Source organism: Drosophila elegans, unplaced genomic scaffold (genome assembly GCF_018152505.1).
Source record: "Drosophila elegans isolate 14027-0461.03 unplaced genomic scaffold, ASM1815250v1 contig_149, whole genome shotgun sequence".
In the NCBI taxonomy this organism is placed as follows: Eukaryota; Metazoa; Arthropoda; class Insecta; order Diptera; family Drosophilidae; genus Drosophila; species Drosophila elegans.
The window spans coordinates 14,177,589-14,201,821 of record NW_024545513.1 but is presented as its reverse complement, the minus strand read 5'-3'; the positions used below and the strand labels follow the sequence as shown (position 1 = coordinate 14,201,821).

Sequence of the window (24,233 nt, the reverse complement as noted above, 5' to 3'; positions counted from 1 at the left end):
ATATGAGGCTTTTTATACAGAACTTGCCTTGTATCCGCGTATCCTCGAATTATACACACATACACTCGCAAAGAAGACATTTTTGCCAAAGTATGCAATAAGGATAACCATTTCCCCAGACGCTTTAACTGACCTTACTCAAGTGCCACAAACACACACACAAATACATTTTAAGGGGATGGAAAAAGGCCTTGGTCTTCTTTTTCTCCAACCCCTCGGCGAAGTTTTCGTTTTTCCAGCCCCTCTTATATCTTTACAATTTTAAAGCAGCAAATTCACCAACAGAGCCCAATGAAGTGTAAGCCATTAGCACATCCTTGGTATTTTGTAAATAATTAAAATAATGTGACTGTTGAATGACAAAAAGACAAAGCCTTATTTCGTCGGGATATTAAAATAAAAGAATTCAAATTAAAATAATTTATTTTGGGTAAATTTTTTAAAAATAAAATTACAACTTTTATATTATAAGCGCATTTTTTCGTTCGTTATAGTTCCCATTGCATTAAATGTATTGACTAGTTTATTTAAATTTCCATTTTTTTATACAAACATGTTTAATCCGATTTTTTTTTTTAATTTCCTAGTTTCGAGTTTCTGCCAATTTATATTTACATACTATTGTAAATTACATATGTTTTTTACGAATCCCAATTTTTTGCTGAAAAAAGTGCATTTTTTTTTTATTATTTCCTATTAGCATAATTGAAAAATCAAATTTAAATCACATTGCAATAAATTCATTGGAATGTGTAATGCAATGAGCTGAAGATTGGCAATGGCATGCAAATGAGGCGAACTTTTGGAAAAAATTCAAATAAACCACTGATTAAGTTATGATGTGAACAAAAAAATAAAATAAAAACAAAATAAAATCTGTAATTAAAATGAGTGGAATTTTATTTTGAGTTTCTTCTGCTTCTTTGCGTCATTATTGCGTTAATTTTAACCGACAACCCGCTGTGGTTGGTGTCACAGTTATGGCGCACATCACACACATTAGCGGCTTCTTTGGGCCAAAGTGGTTTGTCGTTTGCATCCAGCTGAGTTTTGTCCGGCCCCCCGCCAATTTCCCACTCCGTTTTTCCCATTTAAAGTTTGTGTCGTTTTCCCACCAAAAGAAAATTGAAGGCGAATCGATTGGTATCCCACGCTGCGTTGAATTTTCACCATCTTTTCTTTGCCAGCCTTAAAGCAAGTTATATATTTCTCACTGAGAAAAAATCTTTGCTTATTCTAGTTAATCATACAAAATTAATTAAAAAAACATTTTTGTAGAAATTAAATTTTTGACCAATTTTCGCAATTTTGATAAGGGTACATCATAATTTTTTTCGAAAATTTGAAAAATTTAAACTGTGAGTGCCATTCGATTGGAAATTTAATGACGAATTCGCCGATGTATGTTATTCCATCTTTTGACCATTACTTCTCAGCACTGTGATAGAAAAACAGATATTTATGGTGTTTTTTGAGTTTTTAGAGACTTGTAAAAAAAACAAAATCCTAAGGAGTCCTTTTGTTGTAACTTGGCCAAAATAAGACCTTAAGTTAAAAGAGTTGCTATTTTGAACAGCTGGCAACCTATACAATGCATCCCTGATCGATTGAAAACAATTGATTGAGTTTTGACACAAAAACACTCTTGACACTCGCATTTTTTAATTTGATTGGACCATTAATATATTTGGAACAAACAAAAAAGTTCAATGCTTAACTAAAAATGAAAGGATTTTTTTTATCGTGCACACGCACAACTGCAACTAGAACTCCTTTTCGTTCCTATCGAACTATACTTTTAGTGCTGCCTGGTGTGGCTCGCCTTTCTCCCTTTTTTTTGGGGGCTCTCAACGTCTCGCAGCGAATTGATTTTCCATGTAAGCACACTAAGAGTGTTTTCGCAATTTGCCTGTAGCTCAGTTAGTCAGTTCATCAATCAGTCAATCAGGCCAGCCAGCCATCCAGCCAGCCAGTCAGTCAACGAGTTTCCATGTCTGTTATTACAGGACAACATAAAAACTTGTGTGCTTGTCCACAGAAAAACGCTGGGTACATGGAAAATCGTTTTTCCACCGCACAAGTGTTTGGGTATACGTTTTTAGTGAGTATGTATTTTGGTGTGTGTTTGTGTGTGTGTGTGTGTGTCATCAAGTTAAATGGAGGATGGCAAAGACGCAAAGTATTCATTTAATTTTACTTTTCATTTCTTGTCGAACTGAAAAACTGTAAAACAATCAAAAGGACATAATTGAATTGCATAACTTTTAGCGAGTGAGCTTTGGAAAAGAGGAGGAAAATCTGGGAAAAACGAGACAAGAGAGGGGAATCGGAAGCGAAAAACAGGTCTACCGCTGGAAACTTTTGTCATTTCCATATCCCCCAACATATCCGCGGCTGTTGTTGAAAGTTTGTCTCAAAACTACACGCCAAGTGCTATGTAGATAAAAAACATTTAAAAAAATGAATTTTCATGTTTTAATTGCTGGAAATGTTACAGTTTTTAGTCATTATTGATAGCTTACTTTCCTGTTTATTTATTTATTTAATACTTGACAATCAGTGCTTTAACTAAAACCTTATTAAAAATTTGTATGATTTTTGTTGTTATTGATAGCTAACTTTCGCTTGTTTATTTATTTTATACTTGACAATCAGTGCTTTAACTAAAATGTAATTGAAAAGGCACATCGAGACACTTATTTAAATTTCTGCACCACTTTTTTTTAGTCTGGACCTAAGTTAATTAATTATTTTATTTTAAATGTATTAAACATAATATATCAAAATCTCTGTGCTCTGAATCAAATTAATTACATGTTATGCTGTCATCTATTGTAAAAAAGTGTTTACAATCAAAAAGGCTTTGCAGAAAACTTTAATTAACCACGTCGGATAACACAATTTGGGTAGCTCAGTCTTCACTAATTCGAGCCAATAAAAAATTCCCCTGGGTAAGGATTTTGTGTGACCACGTTTTATGTTCAATTAAAGGCTGCATCCTTTCAATAAAGTGGTTCGCAACCACTAAAAACCACTTAATATGGTTAAAGCCCGGGGGCCACAGCTATTTTTTTTTCCATTTGCCGATCTTTTGTCATCCATAATTGAATGAGCAGCGGCAACTAGCAATCAACACAAGGAATCTGGGAGTATGCAATATTTATTGATGGCAAACAAAGTATAAAGCATGGATGCTGACCCCAACCAATTGCATTGAATCTTTATTGAATTTCGAACGTTGCACATGCCGTTGGATATTTTTTCGCGTTCTCCGTGTAATTTCCACGCGCTTGTGAAATTTTTTTTCCGTATTCATAACTTATTTATCAAGCTTATCTGTCGCCTTTTGCGACAATGTTGCTGCAGGATATTGTGCGTTAAAATCTGTCAACAGAAATTCAATTACATTTTCAACTCGTCCTGCCGTTCTTATTATTGTTGTTGTGCGTGCTTCGTCTACGTCGCTTTCTTTGTAGCTGTCTCTTTCCGATTCTCTGTTTCCGTCTCTCTCTCGTTATTCTTCTGGCCGGCTATAGCCGTCTCTGTCGTTGTCATTGTCAGCTTACAACTGTTACAACATGGCGGGTTGCCTTTTTATGGCTGCAACTGCTGTTCATCTCCTGCCTCGTTATGCGCCTCTTCATTCGCCTCCATTTGCCGCATTTATCCCTATTTTTTTTTCACCCTCTACACGGTGAGAAAAACTTGTTTAAAAATGAGGAAACTGGGAGATTTCTGGCGTTTCAAATATCCTAGACTGGCAGTGTTCAAATACTGTTCCATATTCAAAAATTGGATTTGAATGATTCTTAAACTTCGTTTATAGGAATTTTTGTTATTCCTTAAAAGCATTTATTGAGCTACTATAATTGCAAAAAATTGTTACAAATAGATCTGAGCTACACAGTATTGAAACTATTTCATTAACTATAAATTTGTAATATCTTAACTAATTATTTTAGTATACCTATATTTTTTAAGATTTTGAACTAATTGTAAAAAAAAATGGTCAAATTTAAATCTGAACTGTTACATATAGTATTGAAACTATGCATGTGTCTTTATACATTTGTAAAATTGATACAGTATCAAAAAATATATTATTTTTAATATATATATTTTAAAATCTTGATTTTTTATAAACTAAACTTAGCATTTTTAGGTTTCGAAACCTCCCAAATTATTACTCAGTGCTTTCTCGCCACATTGCTTAGTGATTTTAACTGCTTTCTGTTTAAACTTCACCACAGCCGTCGACGGCAGGATTGAGTCATAGACTCCTTCGCTCACCCTCCCCCTCGCACCCTTCTCCAACTGTCTCTCTCTCTCCCTCCCCCTCTGTAATCCTTGCTGGCGACAGGACAAGTACGACTAGTGCTAGGACTACGAGCACAAGGACAAGTACAAGTGGCTGACACGAGCGGGCAATGAATCCGTCAAGTGCTTGGGCGGCATGGAGACATTTAATCTCCCTATCGATTTACCACAGATTTCAGATACCGACAACACAGTTTAGTTTCGGACAATGGAGACTTTCCACTTCTCCTGGATGAGCTATAAATATATATTCTTGCTATTATGCTCTTTTTCGAATTAAATCAGATTTAATGTTTCTCTTGAAAGGAATTACAGAATACGTGGCATTAAAGTAGTATATAATATAAAAATTGTTACCTTAGTTAACATATCAATACAAGGGATTTTTCTCCTATTTCAATTCTCCTTTTATTTTAGCTGTTTGTTATTTAAGAAGTGGTCTTATATTGTACTAATAATCGAAAATTTATGATTAATTTTATAAATTAATAATTATATTATAATAATATCATAAATTTAAAGCAAAAATACTTCTAAGAACAACGTCGAGAAAACTTGAAATAGTTAAATCTTAACTGATTTCAAATTGTAATAATTATTTGTTCTTTTAAGGTCTTACTAAAAAACGTTTTTTTGTGTAAGACCAAAACTCAATTCAAAAGACAGATTAAATGGCAATTTTTTGTGGAACTTGGATTTTGCCAACGTGGAAACTATTCGAAGCGTACCTGTGCTGCGAGATAAATTTTGAACTGAATTTGGCTTAAATGCTGCCATTTGTAACCCGACCTTTCTTGGCCATACTTTAAATTAATCCGCCATTTTAGTTGGCTCCCGTCGCTGAGGAAGCGGGCTTAGTGGTTTGCAGCCTTGGGCTGCTATATAATGCTATATAGGTACGCCCAGTTCTCACAGTCCGCCTCCGATTGCTTCCGTTAATAGCGAACAATGCATTTTTTAGCGGGGATTTGGTTTTGGATTACACAAGGAGGAGACAGGCCGGAAGTTGCCCTGCGATGACGATGTTGGTCGATGGTGCGGTATATTTTGATTTCCGAGCCGCTATGCTCATGGCATTAATCGATTTTATTGCATTTTGCCTAGCTGCCAGCCAAGGGGTTTTCATCCGAACATCCTTCGGAGCTCTCAATCAACGGTCAATTCACTCACTGCCGGTGAATTTGATTTTTAATAAGCTAAAGCGTAATACATTTCTTCCATAGCCTCTGACTTTTAAGCGCTAAAGTTCAGCAATGATGACTTGATTGAAATTATGGAAAATTGAATGGATAGCACAATGGTAAACAAATCGAGAGGTTTTTTTCGAAATCAATCTAGAAAAGACAATTTGCTCCTCAGTACATTTTTACTGATGATAAAAGGTGGCTCTTACCTGTAACATCATTGAACAAATTCCAAACCGAAAGCTTAAAGTTTAATCTCTTTTTAAATATATAATTGACTGTAAAGAAAAACTTTTCTCCGTGGCAGGATCTTAGATTATAATCAAATAAATAATAAGCCAGTTTAGTTTTCTTAGGGCTTAGATTGATAGATTGAACAATGGCTAGAAAGACCGGCCAGGAGAAGCCAGGGAAATTCAATGAAAAGTTTAATTAATAATTGAATTTCAGTTTGAGTAAGTCCCTTGTGCCGAAGTGCTTAAAGTTGGGGCATTGGATTTGTGTTCACACTTTGACTTTCTCACTTCGCTTTTACCTTTCACCGGGGCGGAAAATGGGTGAAAGTTTTTAATCAGTTATGTAAATTTGTTCTTGTCTTCGGCGCCGCTCTTGGCCGGTTTAATTGGCTTTCCCCATTTTGTGAAGTGTGCAAATATATATTCGAGAAATTCGCCAATTCACCATTTTTGCATTTTTGCCTGGAAGTGGCTGGCATATTGATATTGATATTGATTTTCCTTTGCCATTTTTTTGTTGTTGTATATTCTCTCTTATCAAATATAATATTTTATACATATAAATGGAAAGATTAAACAAACAGCGTCGAGCGAGAAGCCATGAAGCATTTTAATTGGAAATGTCGTCGTGAGTGCTTAAATTTAATGCAAGGACATATTGATCTAGCGCAGGATTTCGTCCTCATCCGGCATTCCGTGCAGGCGGTGCGATTATCCCAGTTATCCACCGCAATTGCCGGTTATCATCTGCCAGGGCCACAATTTGAGTTCCGATGTCCTGCTGCAACTGCAGCTGTCACTTTATGCAGTTGTAGTTGTAAATAGTCCTACGGAGTGTGCCCGACATGGATTTCGTTCTATATATAGATGTGTGTGTTTGTGTGTGTGTTTGTCGTGAAGTCCGACACTCAGTCACCCGCAAAGTTCCACAAAAGGACACGGAGCGAAAGGCCATCTTAATGCCATCATCTTCGTTGCTGCATCAAAAATCTTAGTAGTTAAATTTGTTTAATTACATGAGTACGTCAACTTTGAAACAAACTTTTCCTTTATCTTTATACCAACTTGTTGACTTGTAGAAGTTTTATTAAATTTCGGTAAAGTTGGCTCTATCAAATTTTGGATTTTTGTTGTTTAATTGCATAATCAAAAGATTTCGAAATGCCTGGATACACTTAAGGTAAAATTTAGAGGAGTTTAATAAATAATAAACGTCCTATCAAATCTACATGGTAAAAAGATAATGGTTTGTTTCAAAAAATTACTGATTCTAATTTCTTATGAAATTAAATAGCTAAGAAATTTGTTTGTATAATCAAAAGATGCCCAAATTTAAGTAAATTTATAAGCAAGTTTAAGTTTAACTTCTTAAAAATTAAAAGGAGTATGCTAAATAAATTTCATGTAGATTTTCTAACGAAATCTATTAAGACTTACACGGAAAAATTCAATTCTTGTAGGCAGATATATGTTTGTGTTATAGTATAGCTGTGTATCTCTCTAGTTTCAAATTACTTCTTTGGTATGCTATTGAGAGTTTTTATTTCGAAAGAAAACTTAATTTTCTACATATTTTGTGACATTTTTCACAGTGCCTGAACACGCATACACGCACATGGCAATTAATTGCGATGCACAAACTGCAGAGGTTTCTGGGTGGAAATGCGGTGAAAGGTGGTGTGGGGAGGGGGAAGTCCGGGGGGTAAAGGACATATAGCAAGGACATTGTTAGGGACTTACCTGGCAGCTTAACGTGGCTGAAAGCCCTGATTCGGTCAGCCAGGTAAACAGCTGCGATAACCCAAAGACATTTCATTAGACCATTAACTGTCAACTGCATGTGTCCTGTATGTCCTGTGTATCTTGTGTGCTCTCTATGCGTCTGTATGTGGGTGCTTTGTCTGGAGGAAGTTTCCGCCCACCTCCGCCCGACAAATTGATACAAAAAATATTATTTATTGCCATGTACTCCACACAGCCCACACATTTTTTCGTCCATCCTCCTTCATTTCAATCTCTTTTGAATGAATCATTACTGCTGCTGCTGCTGGTGCTGCTTTTTCGTCCTTTGTTTGTGCCCGCCTCACATAAAATAACAAATTTGTTCTTTTTACACCTGAACGATTTCAATGGAAATTCATTTTTGGTTTTTTTTGCGCGTGACCCACTGTTGCATAATCAAAAATGCTCTTCAAGATTCATATTTATTACGAAGTTTTTTCCCTCTCAAGTTTCATTCGAAGAAATACATCGAAATTATGTCATTTTTTTAAGGGGAAAAAAGCTTGTTTTGTTATTAATATCCTATAACTTGCATATACCCAATTATTTTAAATCGTATAGTAGTATTAATATCAAAAGGCTGAAGTATATCCTCTTGTTCTTTTTTAATGCCTATTTACATTATAGGAAGATGTATTTAAAATATATATACCAATAATCGTATTTTCACCCAAAATCACTCTGGCGAAATTCAAAAAGGATTTCTGATGGCTTAACTTAAGCATGTGTTGAATCCGTGGTCAGAGATTATAGGTGCAGTTGTATAGGGATTCATAATTGGTCTTTGAGGTGTTATCGATTTGGGCCCGATATTAACAATATGGCCATTGTCTTCGGGGGGCAATGAAATCGATGGAGGGTCATGTATCTTGGCCTGGTCATTCGATCCGATGCCATTACAATGCCTTGTATTATGGCCTAAACAATAATTTAAATTGCCAGCAATTTCACTTATAAACACACACGCACTTGCTCTGGCTTATGTGTGCTATGTGTATGTGTGTGTGAGTGTGGATGGCTGTAACTATGTTGTAACTGCTAACTGTCAAATTGGCTGACAGGAATAATTGGGCGGAAAATGTGTGGGTGGCCGAAAAGCACACAAGCACACGCAGGCTGGCAAACAAATAGTTTGCTTTTTGTTGACTTGACTTGCTTTCTGGCCAAGACGTTGTGTGCGCCTGTGTCTGTTTGTCTGAGCGTCTGTGTTTCTGTGTGTTTGAACCCCCTTCCCCCCGCTACTCATCAGAATCCTGTGTTTGCCTGTGTTTGTGACTTTTGATTAGGACGACTGTTTGCTCGGCGGTTACTACGTCCGACCAACGGCCTTGGCAAATATGTTTTTAACCCCACCCGCAGCCTCGCTTTCCCCCCATTTCCACTTGCCTTTTCTCAATTTCTGGCTTTGTTTGATTCGATCCATTGCGTTATTCAGCACTGGAGAAATTTTTAACTTCCAGTTCGGAAGAACTTTGTTTTAGAAACAGATTGTTAAGCAAATTCAGATAGATTTCACAATCCAATCGTTATTTATCTAATTTTTTTGGGAATTAATTAATAGAAAATATAAAGAATACTTAGTTATTTTCTTATTTGGCAAATGCATAAAATCGCTAATGGCTTTTCCTAGTTTTCAAAACAAGACAAAGCGGTTAAATTTAGTAAGTTTAGTATTATTTGGATACTTATATTTGTTATTCCCATGAACATTTGATGTACTTATTTAAAACTTATGTTCTTTATCTCTGTTAACTTCTAGTTAACAATTTTACCACGTACTATTTTAAGTTTTTGCAAACTTTATTTGTTCGCTCAGTGCACAATCATCTGCATCTTTAAAGATTCGTAATTGTTGACGGTTCTGCAGGTCCTGTGCTCAGGATCGGGTTTCGGTCCTGGTCTGGGGTCCATTTCCGTGTCCATTCTTTCTTTTTTAGTATGTCGCACTCACTTCCGGCTTGTGAGTGTATGAGTGTGTGTGTGTGTGTGTAAGCGTGCTTGACAAATATTGTCTTTATTTTCTGGCTGCTCTGTTATGCTGTTATTTGGTTTTTTCCCCCATTTTAGTCCACTCTTTGCAGTTCCTTTCGTTTCCCCTCTCTTTTGTGTCGTTTTGTTATTTTTTCTCTCCTCTTTGACATTTCATTTGACTCGCAGTTATCTTCATTTGTTTTGTCCGTTGACGCCGTGTGTGAGTGTGTGTGCGTGTCCTGATTATTGTTATTTGCACACGTGTGTGCCCACACACAAACAAACGCAAACTGCTTACCTGTCATCTCCGGCCATCTGTCTTTCCAATCCCACCTTTTTTTCCTTCCCCCGGGGACCTTTTGATTAATACTGCTTTTATTTAATTGAAAATTTGCGAGAAGATTTACTTGAATTAGTTACAAATGCATTCAATATTAAATGAGCAAGAAGTATGTAGTAGTGTTGTTTGGGTTTAAGGAAAGAGATCTTAAACCGAATGTGGAGGGAATTTCGCAGCAAATTAGTTACAATAATTAAAGAGGTAACAAGTAATATGTTGAATACAAAAATACAAAATTTGTTTCCTTAAAATTCAAACGATATTTATCTTTTGATAATAATTTACAAAATATCTAGCCTTAGATTGCTTATCATTAGCAAAATTTAAAGTAAATAGCCAAAGTGGCGTGGAAAATAGATTCATAAATATATATCTATTAGGCTCATCAACTTTTGAGAAATGGCACTGCTTGTTGTTTTAAATATGTTTACATATATTACAAAATCGGAAACGAGAAAAGAAGACTATTTGTCTGGAATTTGATTAGTTTTCAGAATGAGTTTTATTTTATCTGTGTACATATGTAGATTTCTCGCCCACGTAGACGACCCCTCATTTCCATATTGGTGTCGGATGTAGATTAAAGTTTTCCAATGCGTTCTTGTTGTTTGCCAAGCTCAGAGGCGTACGCAAAGGAATCTTTTTTAGCCTCTATCGGAAAAATGAAAATATCCAACATAGCAATGTTATTAAAAATACTTTAATTAAGATATTTAAAATCACAGTTTTGTGTCGCCTTTAAAATTTTGAAAAAAACACACCTAACCCCAAAGACAAATTTTCAAGTACGCCACTGACTAAACTTATTTATAGATTCGCCCACAGAGGAATTTGCACATGGCATCATTTTGGCCGACAATCGTCCTGACGCCAATTCTTCAGTATTTCAGTTAGCCATTCGGTCATTCAGTCATTTCGCCCGCAAAAGCTGAAGCAGAGTAATTTGCATATTCAAAGCAACGGACTGCTTTTGCCGCACAAAAACAACAAATCGCGTGGCCATAGGTGAGGAATATTGTCACAGAAACTGATGGGGAAAGAACAAACAAATGAGAAGAGAGGAAAGGGGAATTTGAAGAAAGTTGAGAGAAAGGTGGGGCGAAAGCGGAGAAGGTTGCCTTTGATTTATCGCCATAATAATCGCCGAGAGGAATCCTTGTGGGTAACATTATTTACAACTATGTTGTCCGGGCATGATGAATGATTCCCAACTAAAACCAAGGTAACCAACACACACAAGCCACTCACTCACACAAAAACATGTCCTAAATAGGAATACGAGTAAAACATTCCAATTCGTAAACCAAACTTTTATCTTAGGATCAGTTTGCTTCAAAAGCAAAATGTAGCCCAGCCAAGTTTATTTTAATACAGTGTGTAAAAATAAAATGTCTACAAAAACACAGAAACCTTTTTAATTAGCTTAATAAAAAGTATCCGAAATCCTGGTTCATTTTAAATATTATGAGTTATTTATATAATTTAAAAACTGAAAAGACAAAAAAAAAAAAATAAATAAAATTAAGCTAAACTGTACAAAATTGGGTTGATATTGTTTAAATTAACAAAGCCAAGTATTTAAAACGACCATTATTTGTACAGATTAAGCAGAAAATAGAGGTCGTTTTTGTAATAAAGTTCGATGAGCAAACTTCAATTTTGCACCACTTATTTGTTTGGCAATTTGTTTGTAATTGCTTAGATGCACGATCAGAGGATGTGTTAGTGTCCTTTGCATCGTTACGTTGACGGGCCATGAAAATTAAAATCACAATGGCCCCATACGCACACCAAGGCACTTGGGGACACTCACACGCACACACACACACACACACACACGGGAACAAGCGGAAAATCTGAAAATCACTCGCTTAAGTAAGTTCTCTCTGCGTGTGAGTGTGTGCATGGGTGTATGTGTGTTAGGTGTCCTGGCGGCCATAACCGAACACCTCGTGCCTTCTCTCTCACTCTCAATGTTCTGGTCTCGCTCTCACCCCCTTGCAGCCCTACAGACTTTCCACGCTTGTGTTTATTTTCGTACGCTTCGTTGACTTGGTTTTCCGCTCGTTCGTCCTTTCGTCCTGTCTCATGTCTCTAGGCTTGTTTGCGCTTAGTTTGATTGAACGCTCATAAGTATGTGACTCCATCTATCTCCTTATTCACGAGTGTGAGTGTGGGAGTGTGTGTGAGTGTGTGTGTGTGTGGGAAGGCTCCATTAAATCAAAGGATCAGACATTACGTCTGGATGTTGGTCGTCGACCATCCAACAGCTTGCTGTTCCCTGTTGCTGTTGTGATGCCAAAATTTATGTTCGAATTGTGTTACTTTGCAGAGGGGCTTCAAAAAACCCCCCTCATTCCACCTACAAAATTTTAAAGCCTTTTGTTTACATTTTTTTTTTTTGGAATTTAGTATTTAAAGCTTTGAAAAACTTAGACAAGTGCAAAGTCAAGACTTATATTGAGATATTTTATATTTTTATAATTCCTAAGACATAAGAAATAGATTCAAAAATAATTAGTCAGAACCAGCCGGATCGAGCGACTATAGTATATAGCTCCCATAGGAATAATCGAAAAAATAACTGAAAAAAAAATGACTTCGACTTGCCGAAGTTTGCTTCCGTTTTTAATAAATTTTTTGTGTACAAAATTTCACGATTTGTGTCCCACGTAAGTGTCGTGACAGGATTGGACAGTTAAACTTCACAAGCGAATCTTATGTGTGCGAAATGGTAAATGTTGAATGAGTTTAATTATGTTTGCAGAACTATGAAAACAAAGGAATGACGAGGGAAAATTGGCGGTGTGTGGGCCAGAGGCCCAGATATTGGCCCATTATTTAGTGCTGTTAAGCGATTTCCGTACTGAAATTGAATGTTTTCACTGCCCATGTGAGTGTGTCTGTGTGTGTGAGTGTGTGTGTGGCATATTTCTATTTAAAGTGCAGCCCAAACAAACACACACAAGGAAAGGAAGTATGACCAAATGGAGTCAGAGCGAGAAAGGGAGAGTAGAGAAAAGGACCCGAGGAACGAGCAAATAAAACGTTGCTGGCCACACGCCATTTTCATGTTGCATCCTGCCATTACACAGACACACGGACACACACACACACACACATGCACAAATGGAGAGACAAGGAGGGGAGGAAGGATTGTGAGTGAGCGAGAGGGAAACAAGTGGTCCTGACGTTCGCCGCATGCAAAACTGCTCGTTTATTCAACAACATAAACATTGTTGTGCACATAAATTTATACAAAGTTCTAGTTTACATACCCGGCTTAAAGTGGGTGGGTGGGTGTGTAGGGTTTTGGCAAAAGGGGGGCTGGGAGGGTGGACACAGGGGGCAGCAAGCTGGCACAGTTAACGGGTCGAATCGATATTCATATCAACCGCAAAATGTGTGTCGCTGTCGTTGTTGCACCATTTTTATTTCCTTCTCTGTATTGTTGCTTTTGGGGATCAAGGGGAAACGGGCATGAAAAGTGGGTGAAAAGGGTATGAAAAGGGTTTGAAAAAGGAGTGAAACGAGGACGCCGGAAAAGCGGGTGAAGGCCTGAAAGTAGGCTGCACAATTTGATGCATTTAAGGGAGCGAGAGCAGCACAGGCAGCAGGACATGGCCAGGGACATGTGCTCGCAATTTGTCGGCAACGGTGGCAGCACATTTTGATTCTATTTATTTTACAACGCGCCATTGTGCCAAGTGTACGCGACAGCCAGAAGGCCCTTCACCCAATAATCCATAACAATTAATTAATTTTCGGCCATAAACACAAACAGTCAACACGAGTTGTCAAGCAGCTTTTGAATTATTTGAGTTAATTAATTTATTTATGGCTGCATTTTGTCAATTTGCAATTAATTAATACAAATATCTATATGATGGTTTCTGTGTTTTAAGCGTTTCGTGTTGATTTATTTGCTTTTGGTTTAGAAAGAAACAATTTAAAGGGAAACACAAAAACAAACAAAAAATAAATACAATGGGTTTAAATTTAAAATATCATTTACTTGGATTTTTTAATGTAAATTGATGGAATGGTCTTTTTATGCTTGCTTAACTGTCAGTTATGCTTTCTTATTTTCTTATTTTTTGAATTTTTCCAATGATTCGCTGTATTACATTTATTTTACTCCACTTGCTGTTGCTGTAAGTAAATGAAATACAGCGAAGGGCGGCCAGGAACTGCTGCCACCATTCAACAGTTGGTGGCTGTCTTGGTCCGCTTCGAATAGGTCTGCTTTTTGGTATTTTGAGGTGGTGTTGGGCTGGTTTGGGTGGCTGGTGGTTATGGTGGGAGGGGCTTGGGGTGTGGGTTGATTTTGGCGAGGGTTTTGGGACAAGGCCGCGGCGGTTTTTGTTTGCGTTTGCGTTTTGTCAGCCATGACAGCGACGGCAATTGCGCCACCTGCGGCTCCATATTGACACTTGTCTGTGTGCTTGTGTGTGAGGAAGGTTTTTGCCCAAGTGTTTGTGCCGTATCTGTGGGTGACGTTTCTGTGTGTGCGAGGGTGTGGGTGAGGGATGGGTGTGTGGCCTTGTTTGTTTATGAGCCCTAATCAAATTGCCCATAATTAGATACAACAAAGTTGAATCTTTTGAAGCGTTTTCGACGTTTTCTTGGTCTCTTGAAAATACCTCATTGCCATCCCCCTTTTCTCCACACACCACCCACTGCCCACCATCCCCATTTCGCCATTTCCACTTCCTGTCGTGCCGGAATCGTCAGCATACCAAAAACGCACGAACGGATACGCCACGTTAGCTGTTCGCAATGCGTTCGGAATTTGGAAAAATCCATTTCGATGGGTGTGTTGGTGTGTGTGTGTGTGTGTGTGTGTGTATGTGTGTCGCAGATCCTTTCAAGGAAACGGACTGCAGTGTGAAACTAGCAAATGTACAAGTGAAAATAAAGAATTTAACACGCCAGCCTCGGGCAGTTAAAAATGGAAATTAAGAATTTAAAAGGGCTGCTTCAGGCAATAAAAGATGTTCAATTAATGCTTTGAAGTAGTAAATTCTGTAAAGTAATTTTATATAATTCATGCTTTATATATCTTAGGGACCTTTAAAAGCCAGAATTATATTGCAACGAGAACGGAAGCTAACTTTGGCAACCCAAATACTCTGAAAGCAGTCTCAATCACAATGAATAAAGTCTTGCTAAATATAAAAATTCAAATCGTGCTTCTTGTTTTAAATTCCTTACAAATAATGATCGTCATTTGGAATGCCATATTTTGTTGAAGTTGTCTCTACATATAATATAACTATTAAATAATAAGTATTATTTTGTATAATTATGTTTGCAAAATAACTTGAAAGGCGAAAATTTGCGGAATCTCTTCGATTCGAAAGCCTTACCCTTGAGAATATGCAACATTTTTATGACGGGTCTTTCTTTCTGCCCTCCTGCCCTCCTGCCGCCCAACCACCCAACCACCGAAGCACAGGACATCTTTATACCGATCCCGATGCCGATGCCGATCCCGACAATGCCATTGCCATGTTGCAGTCCTTTGTCTCGGTGGCGCATTGTGGAAGTTGCACACGAGTTGCTGCCGGACAAACAAAGGAGACAGATAAACTGATTGACAGATGAACAGATGAACAGATGAACAGAAGGAGCGAGATGGCGGTGCACTTAATGGGTTGCTATGTGGGTGGTTTGACGGGTGATTGGGGAGTTGTGAGTGGTGATTCGAGGGGGTGGTTCGAATGGGTTGGTGGCTGGTGGAAAAGTCTGTTTGACATTTGCCGTCATTGTCAACGTCGGTCGCAGTTGGTGATGTTGCTGCCATTCCTGTTGCTCACCGACCGACCGCCTGCCGTTGCTTTGTGCAATTGCCCGCTGCTTACCATGTGCCACCCCATCTGCTACCCACCAGTTGGCCACCCGCAATGCCACCAACTAAACCACCCACTAAACCACCCAGCAGTGGTTCGCTAGGTTGACCGCCAGTGGGCAACGCCTTTGTCTCTGCGGTCGAGCACGTCAGCTTATTGGGATTGTTGAGTGGCCACCCGATTATCGCCTTGCACCACCCTGCTCCACGCAGCACCACCCAGCACCAGCCCGCAACACTCTTCACTACTCAATTTTAGCACACACTAGGTGCAAACTGCAATCGATTGTCAAAACAAAACAGAACGTAGAGTGCCGAGCAAGTTGTAAAAATATTTCATAAAATATTTACATTGTTGTGTGGCTGCTGGTGCAGCTGCTGCTTCTGCTGTTTTCCTATTTATCCATTTGTTTGTTTGTTGGTCCTTGTATTTTCTTTCTTGCTTTTTCCTTGGCCACTCGCCTGATTGATTTTGTATTAATTAAACCAGTTCCAAGCACCAGATCCTTGACGATTTTCAAAGTTTATAAGGGTACGTGTATTCAATCAGTGCAAATTGCAGGCACAATAATGCTCAAGTTATGTGGGTTATCTAAATTAAAGTTTATTGATGCAATCAGCTTTGAAGGGTTTCGAAAAATACCTTGAATGGCATTTATTGCCATTTGATTATTTCTTTGAGCTGGCTTCGAATTTAAAATGTATTTTTAATTAAGAACTAGAATTTTTTCAAAAACAATTGTGGGAAAAATATAAGCGCATTAGGTGTTTATTAAACATCAGTTTACACAGAAAATAATAAATCTTTGCTTAAGAAAATTTAAAAGTTTTCTAATCAAAAAGTTTGTTAGTACTATTGTTGCATGTATTTTAAACTATTGTGGCTTAAAAATAAGGCCTCAGACTACAGTTTTAGACCTTTTGGTATAAGGTTTATATTCATTTATTTTCATGTCACACTTATTAGAACTAATCTTTCAGTTTATTTTTGGGTGTAACCATAATACAAACAATTTATTTTATCAAGCGAAGGGATCGTCTTATTTTAATAAAGCTCGTATGGAAAATGACTTGCATGTGGCACCCAATGCCAATGGTAATTAATACAGCCATTTCCCCCATTTATTTGAAATAAGTACCTCAGTTTTTTTGCCTTGTCATAGGAAACACTTTTCATACGGCCCATTAGAGGTGTTCGTTGGCATAATTTCGACTGGAAACTCATAGACCTACCCTTATTGTTTTCCTTGCAGATTTTGCCAGCACGGAAACGGAAGTGAGGACGCCCCGAGGAAAGTGGAAAAGCGCAGAACGGCAGGAAAAACGGCTGAATAATACAAATTAAAACATAATAAAATGTAAAACGCAAATGACAACAGAACTGAGAACGGCGAACGGAGGCGAAAATAGCAAAAAAAAAAAAAAAAAAAAAGAAAAAGAAAAGCGAATCGGTTGACATGCCCAAAAAAATGCGCGTGGCGGCAACTTTTCCACTGAATTGATTTGAATTGAGTTTGAGGTGCCGGCATACGGAGCGTATGCGCGATACGTATACGCGATATATAGGGCGCCGGGGGAGCGGCGAAAATTTGCATAACTTTGCTGGCGTGGCATAAACATCAAAAACAAATTGCAAGTAACAAAAGGAAACAACGGTCATAAAAACGGCGCCAGCCTCGTAAAAATACGTAAAAATTTCGCCCCCCTCAACTCACTCACTCACTCATCCACTCACTCACTTGCTGGCTAAATTAATTTATGCAGCAAATCAAATACGAATAGGGAAGAGAAATATAAAAGTAATAGCAGGCAGTAACAATTAAGACAGCAGGAGAAAATTAAAAGAAAAGCCGGGAAAATTGCTGGCCAGTGCAGCAGCAACAGCCAAAACAGTGTCGAAAAACCGGTTAGCAAGGGTTGCTTATAAATGTACCAGGACAGTGGCTGCAGCAGCAGTAGCAGTCGACGCGGCAGCAGCAGTGCAGCAGCAGCAACATCAACAGCAGCAACTGCAGCAGCAGCAGCAGCAACAGCAGAAGCAGCAGCAACTGAAGTGGCAGCAACATCTACGACAGCAACAACAACAACAACTAGCAGCAGCGACGAGGAAACGCTCGAAACGCTCACAATTATAACCACCACCATCACCGAGAGCGATATCCATGCCAATGCGACGACCACAAGCACGACGGTTATAGCCAGCGGCACGGCGACCACAGCGGCAACAGCAACAGCAGCAACACTTGCCACACTCGCAACACTAGCGACGACTACAACAACGACGAACAGCGACATCGAGGACAGCAGTCCGGTGGAGAGCGAGGATAGTGCCGAGTGCGCATACATTGAGATCCAGGAGGTAACCTCGCCCAGTGGCGCCAGCAGCAGCAGTTACGGCAATGCAGCCTTGCTGCAGCGCAGCACCAATAACCAGCAGCAACTACAGCAACATCAGCAGCAGCAGCAACAGCAGCAACAGCAGCAACAGCAACAATTGCAACTGCAGTTGCAACAGGCGGACGTGCGATTGCTGCGTAAGATCGGCTACATTGCATCGCGAGTGCGCTGCCTGTCCAGATACTACGGCGATTTTCGTCTGGTAAATCCGTACAGTGCCCGGCGACAGCGGCGCCAACTGCAGGAGATCCTGCTGCGGCACTCGATCTTCGATCCCGGCAAGGAGCACCAGCGGGCGATTGTGTTGGCCGCGGCAACAGCGGCAATTGCTGGCCCACACCTGGCGGCCATCGATTGTGCCTGCGGCAACAGCAGCAGCATCAGTCTAGAGGTGGTCAGCAGTCGGAGTCGCAGCAGTGAGCTGGAGGAGGATCAGCAGGAGCAGCAGGATCAGCAGGAACAGGATCCCGATCAGGAGCAGGAACAGCCCGGTGAAACAGACATTGAGGAGGAGCCACCGCCGGCCATTGCTGTGACCACCACCACGGACACTGTGCGCCGAAAGTCGTCGAGCAGCTCCACCATTAGCGGCGCCACCACCGTTTCCCGATCCGGTTCCGTTTCCGTTTCGGCCTCCGCCTCGCAATCCTTTTGCTCCAACAACATCAATCTGCTCGAAGAGCTGCTCATCCAGTTCTACGAGGAGCAGGATCATCGCAGCAATCTGACTGTGATCAGGCACCATCATCATCATCATCAGCAGCAACAGCAGCAGCAACAGCAGCAGCAGAGGATCACCAATAACAATAACAATAACAATTGCAACAGCATACAGAACAACAACAACATGTCGAATCCAGCAACTGCAACTGCAACTGTGGCCACTGCAGCGGCAACAACAGCAGTGGTCAGCATGGAGCAACCAGCAACATCGAGCGGCAACACCAGCACCCACTTGCAACCCACCTTGCTGACCACCGCCGCCGCCGCTGTCGCCGCCGATGGCAGCGATAACAATCCGAGGCGCCGGCGGGCCAGCGATTGCTCAGCGGTACAGGCCGCCCTCCAGAATCAGCTGCACTGCATCACGCTAAAGAACAACAATTGCGGCAAGACGATGCCCTTCCATCGCGGCAGCTGTGGCGCCGCCGGCGAACACTTGCTGGCGGCCAATTCCATTGCCAATCGGGCCACCATCATACTGAGCAAGTCCTGCAGCAATGTGGACGGCGATGTGGCCGCCAGTTTGTTGCCCACCGGCATCGGGGGCGGCAACAAAATGCGGGCCAGTGCCACCGACATCGAGTCGAATGCGCTGAATGGGGCCAGGGATGCCATGGCCACCATCGCCTCGAATAATGGCAACGGGAACGGTAATGGGAATGGCAACGGGAACGGTAATGGTAACGGGAATAATGGGAACAACGGCAACAACGAGTACAGCATCCTGCAGCTGAACAACACGATCATCCAGTGCCACTTCAACGACGACGACTTTCGCGCCTTGGTCAAGGACCTCAAGCGCAAGGTCGAGTACACGGAGCGCATGAACTGGCTATGTGAGTAGATCACATTATCAAAATGCTTTTAAAATATATATTTTATTATATCTATGTTCGTATATACAAATTTTTCTTAAATTGATTGCAGCAAAATATAAAATAGGAAAAAATTCTTATTGAATTAAAAAAATCGTTCTAAAAACAAAGGATTATTTTCATGTTGAAATTTTTTGTAAAAACTAAGATAAATTTTTCTCAAATCCTAGAAGGAATAAATTTTGGACTAGCTAAAATATGTCATATAAAACTATTAACTTTTTTGATCAAGATATGGTGGGCACTGTAATTTTATAAAATATTTCCCTAATTTCTATAAGATTTTTAAATTTGTAGCTAAACCTTATAATTGGCAAAACAAATTCGCTGGTAACTTACTCAATAAAATTTCGTTTTATTTTGTTGTCGAGCATTCCCTGAAGACTGCCAGGGATACCTTTCCATCAGTTATTTTACCAACATAATTGATGGCCCAATTCCGCGCTAACAAATGGCGCAAATGGTCAATTGCTTTGGCCTCGCAACCCAACCCCGCACTTTCACCCATTTCCGCTTTCTGCTTTCACCACTTTCTCCCTCTCCCTCTCTTTCTCCTCTTTCTTTTTGTTGCTGTGTGTAATCGCCTCAAATGAGGCATGAGCAAATGCAACAATGGGTTGGAATCAAATGGGCAAATTCAAATGCAACTACAATGGAATGGAAAAATCATTTCAAAACGGTGCACAAATGCCACGACTGCACGAAGGGTTAGGGCATTGGCTTTTCCAACCGGAAAAGTGTGTGGGTGTGTGTGTGGTATGCGGGTGGAAAGCGGCCGGTCTGGCGTTTTGAAATATTTAATTCAATGGCAGGAAGCCTTCACCATTTATGCTTTTCCACATTTTACATTTACCAGCATGAATGTTGCATATGTACAGTGTAAATGAATAACTTATGACCTGCAGCTGGATTATAATTTGATTGGTTTTTACTGCACTAAATTTTATGTATAGATTTGCCACATACAAGAGGACATTGCCACCTAAAGCGTAGGGCTATGCACAGGGCGAAGACGTGACCTAAATATCATTGCAAGGACGCAGATCCTGCTTGGCACTTCTCGAGCTCATCAAAAGTTTCTACTTTCGACTGACTTTCAGTACTTTCCACGGTGTCTCGATTGCCTGTGGCCTTTCACGGCAATCCGCCCTTTATGTGTACCGTGTGTCCTGCAAAGGACAATAAAAGAATAAAAGACAACAAATGCGGCGACCGAGTTTTCCACTGAAACAAAATAACATAATGTCAGGTTCCAGAAGTTTAATAAATAAAATCAGACTCGAATATAAATGGAAAAAGACATACATATTTTTTTATGTTAAAAAGTTCTTAAAAGTAATACATAAATCCACAATTCTTGCTTTTTCGCGAAATTTCCAAGTTTAATAAAAAATAATATTTTTCGAGTGCACAAAAAACTATCAGAACTTTGTTGAATGGCATTAAAAGTTGTCTTTGTATCGACACCAAGTTTTGCTTGCATTTTTGTTCTGGTGTTTCCCTGCATTTTATTTTTCCCCGCTTTTCCTCTGTTCGTCCCATTCGTCCTTGCAGTTAGCATATAAGAAGGTTTTCTCCACTCCAAGAGCGAGTGTGTATGTGTGTGTTTGACGGCTGCTTTCTGGCATTTTCCACACTATCGCATTTTAAAAATTTCAATTCAATTGTTGCCGGCCCGCCGCAATGTTTACCCCACTTTTCGGCGCCTGTTGATTGCCTTCCGTTCAATTGGTTGCTAGGATTTTTCCACCCTCCCAACTCCCAACGAAAAATATTTAACTGCTGATTTTCCTTTAATCTTTCGAGTTGCCGAGTGCACGCTTGTGTGCGTCATGTCTATTCCGAAATCTTCTTTACTTATTTGGTTGGTAAAACTAATAATGTACTTTAATGTTTGTGAAAGTCTTTAATGCAATTGGTTTTATAATGGCGGATACACAATGCGTTGGGTTTTCCACTCTGAGCACTGTTTGATACTTTCCTTTACAACACTGACATTATTCATTGATTAACTTAAATACTGTTAATTCTGATCAACTTTGTAAAATGTAAATTATACAAGCAAATTGATTTTACCCAACTGCCTTTAGCTTTTCGAATCAAACATTATGAATTTGTTCCATTTAATTTGTTTGCCATTCGCAACACTATTTGTTGCCCGTCGTGCGTGACCAACACTGTCACAAGGAGACAAATAGCCGGACTTTGATTTTTGGGTGCCAACATTGTCTGGCCGCCCGGCTACCTTGCCTTTTCCTCTTCCGTTTCTGGTCTTTCCATTCGGCGTCCTATATTTGCGGATCGTAAATCAAAAGCATCGGGACACTGAGTAGAGGGTGTGCCAAAAGGCCAGGAATCATAAATTGCCCGAGCATTTGAGAAGGAGCCACAAAACGCAAAATGGTCATAAATTCAAAAACCTAAATGGCTTTGGCAATACTGAATCAAAAGCCAACAAAGGGGAACCAGGAACTGGAGAAGACCGCCGCCAAGAAAGTGAAAGGCAGAAGGCCAAAAAGAAAAGGCAAGGCGGGGCGGGAATGAGGAAAAAGCGCCGAACATAATACAAATGACATATAACAGGGGTCGGGAAATATGTCTGAAATCTACTCGAGACAGTCGCCGAAAAAGCCAAGCGACCAAGAGCCATATCAGCCATATCAGACTCGAAAGGCACTTAAGACTTTGGCTAAGGGAAAGTTGGGGGAAATGGGAAAGCGGGCGAGTCGAAAAATCAGAACATGCCAGGAACCGCAAGCGAGATGTGACAAAAGGCAAATGGCAATGGGATTGCTTGGCAGGCAGCAAAAATCTAATAATAATAAAATACTTTATTGTTCAGTTAACAATTCAATTGTTTCACTTAACAAGAGACGGGCCACAGTCGAAGCCACAAAGCCAAGGGCGGCAGACAAATTTCTGCGTACATGAGCGGGAAAAGCTGGACACGTGTGCACGGGAAGAAAAATATTTAAGCTTCTTTTTAACCAAAAGCTTTTAATAAAATCCTAGTTTAAAGGTTGTAAATACAAATACTATTTGGGAAATACGACGTTTAAAATAGACAAAGTAAAACGGTAGAGCTGGAAATATGAAAATATTTACCTTACATAATTCGAAAACTGTTAGATGTTTGTACATTTTTTTTTTTAAGTAATGCAAAATTTTAACAATAAATAAAAATGCACAGATTTTTTTAAATAATAAATAAAAAAATAATACATAAAATGAAATTAATATATACAGATATTACTTGGAGTGTTGTAAAATAGAAATAGTAAATCGTCAGAGCTGGTAATGTGAAAATGTATTCACAACATAATTCCACTTCGTTTTTTTGCCAGTGCAGCCATAACGGTGTGTAGATAAACTGGTGTATAACGAACAAATTGCCACAAATGAACATTAAGTGATAAAGTGTTTTCCAAATCAAAACGATTGACTCGCCAAGGACACGACTTGCCAGAAGACGCCAGAAATGTCCTGAAGATGTCCTGCAGATGGGCAATGGGTTTACAAGTCAGAAATCAAATCAAAATTCGGCCAGCTGTTGGGTGGACGTGGACGATGTCCTGCCAGTCGATGAACGAGCTGCATCATCATCATCATTCGCAAACCCGTCATCACTTGACATTTCGAAATGACAGTTTTTGAATGCCGAAGGTTTTCCATTTCATCAGTGGCAGGCGAAGGCTCTTCTCGAGTGCCAGAAAGTGAAATGTATTTCCCCCGACAAAAGGTAGAATTTAATTCATCACTATTTCATCTCGCTGCACGTGTCGCTGCATTTTCTATATGCGCTCTATATATCCTCGATGCTAATGAGACGAGGTCGGCTCCTAATTGAAATTTCTGTGCAGACTAGAGCAAATTTTGCGGTGCCCGAAACTTTTTCTTGCCCCATTTATTATAATAACTCGCTTGTCGCCAAGTGGCAAGTTCCAATGGTTGGAAAACTTGGTCGGCGGAACTGGTGAGGTGTAGTTATTGCCAAATTAAAGTGCACGCAAGGTGACAACTTTTCAGCACGAAACTGCCAATGTCGTAAGGGTTTTGAAAGCAAATTTTTAAGTTGGTAGCAACTTTAAAATCCACTTTGAAATGCAAACATTATTAAGCAAATATATTAAGTATAAAAATTTTAATTTTATTTTAAAGTTAAATACCTTGTAATCTTTTAAAAACGACAACTTGCAAGTTAAGAAAAATCATTAAAACGTTTTTAATATTTAAATATTAAACGGTTTTTACAATAATAACTCTTTTGGTACTCACTAAAGCTAAGTTTAAATAAAAACTCTTAAGTAAGATGTTTAAGGTAATGTTAATCGTTAATGATTTTTAAATGATATTCTATCTATATAAGCTCCGATTAATTACTAATTTAATAACTAAAATTAATTTGGAATTGTGGTAATACTATGATATCCAATCTCTTGTGTGTATTAAATTCTAGAAAGTAGTTATTACTAAAAATAGGTAATTTAGTGACTAAGATATCCATATTATTGAATAGTGGGACTCCCAAAAACTATATGTATACAAACCGATTTTGTT

At 39.2% G+C, this 24,233-nt stretch overlaps 2 protein-coding genes across 3 annotated transcripts in view; both read left to right on the top strand.

The window, feature by feature from the left end:
* Positions 1-16,999, top strand: part of LOC108149976 (atypical kinase COQ8B, mitochondrial) — a 74,876-nt gene extending 57,877 nt beyond the window's left edge. For both annotated transcript variants that reach the window (XR_005977860.1, XR_005977859.1), the window contains one exon: positions 16,935-16,999. The gene's annotated coding sequence lies outside the window, so the exon portion shown is untranslated. The remainder of the gene's footprint in view (positions 1-16,934) is intronic.
* Positions 17,000-17,107: 108 nt separating this feature from the next.
* LOC108149975 (high affinity cGMP-specific 3',5'-cyclic phosphodiesterase 9A) overlaps positions 17,108-24,233 on the top strand; it is a 42,354-nt gene continuing 35,228 nt past the window's right edge. The window contains exon 1 of the mRNA XM_017277895.2: positions 17,108-19,637. Coding sequence (XP_017133384.1) covers positions 17,609-19,637 — 2,029 coding nt within the window. The 5' untranslated portion in view covers positions 17,108-17,608. The remainder of the gene's footprint in view (positions 19,638-24,233) is intronic.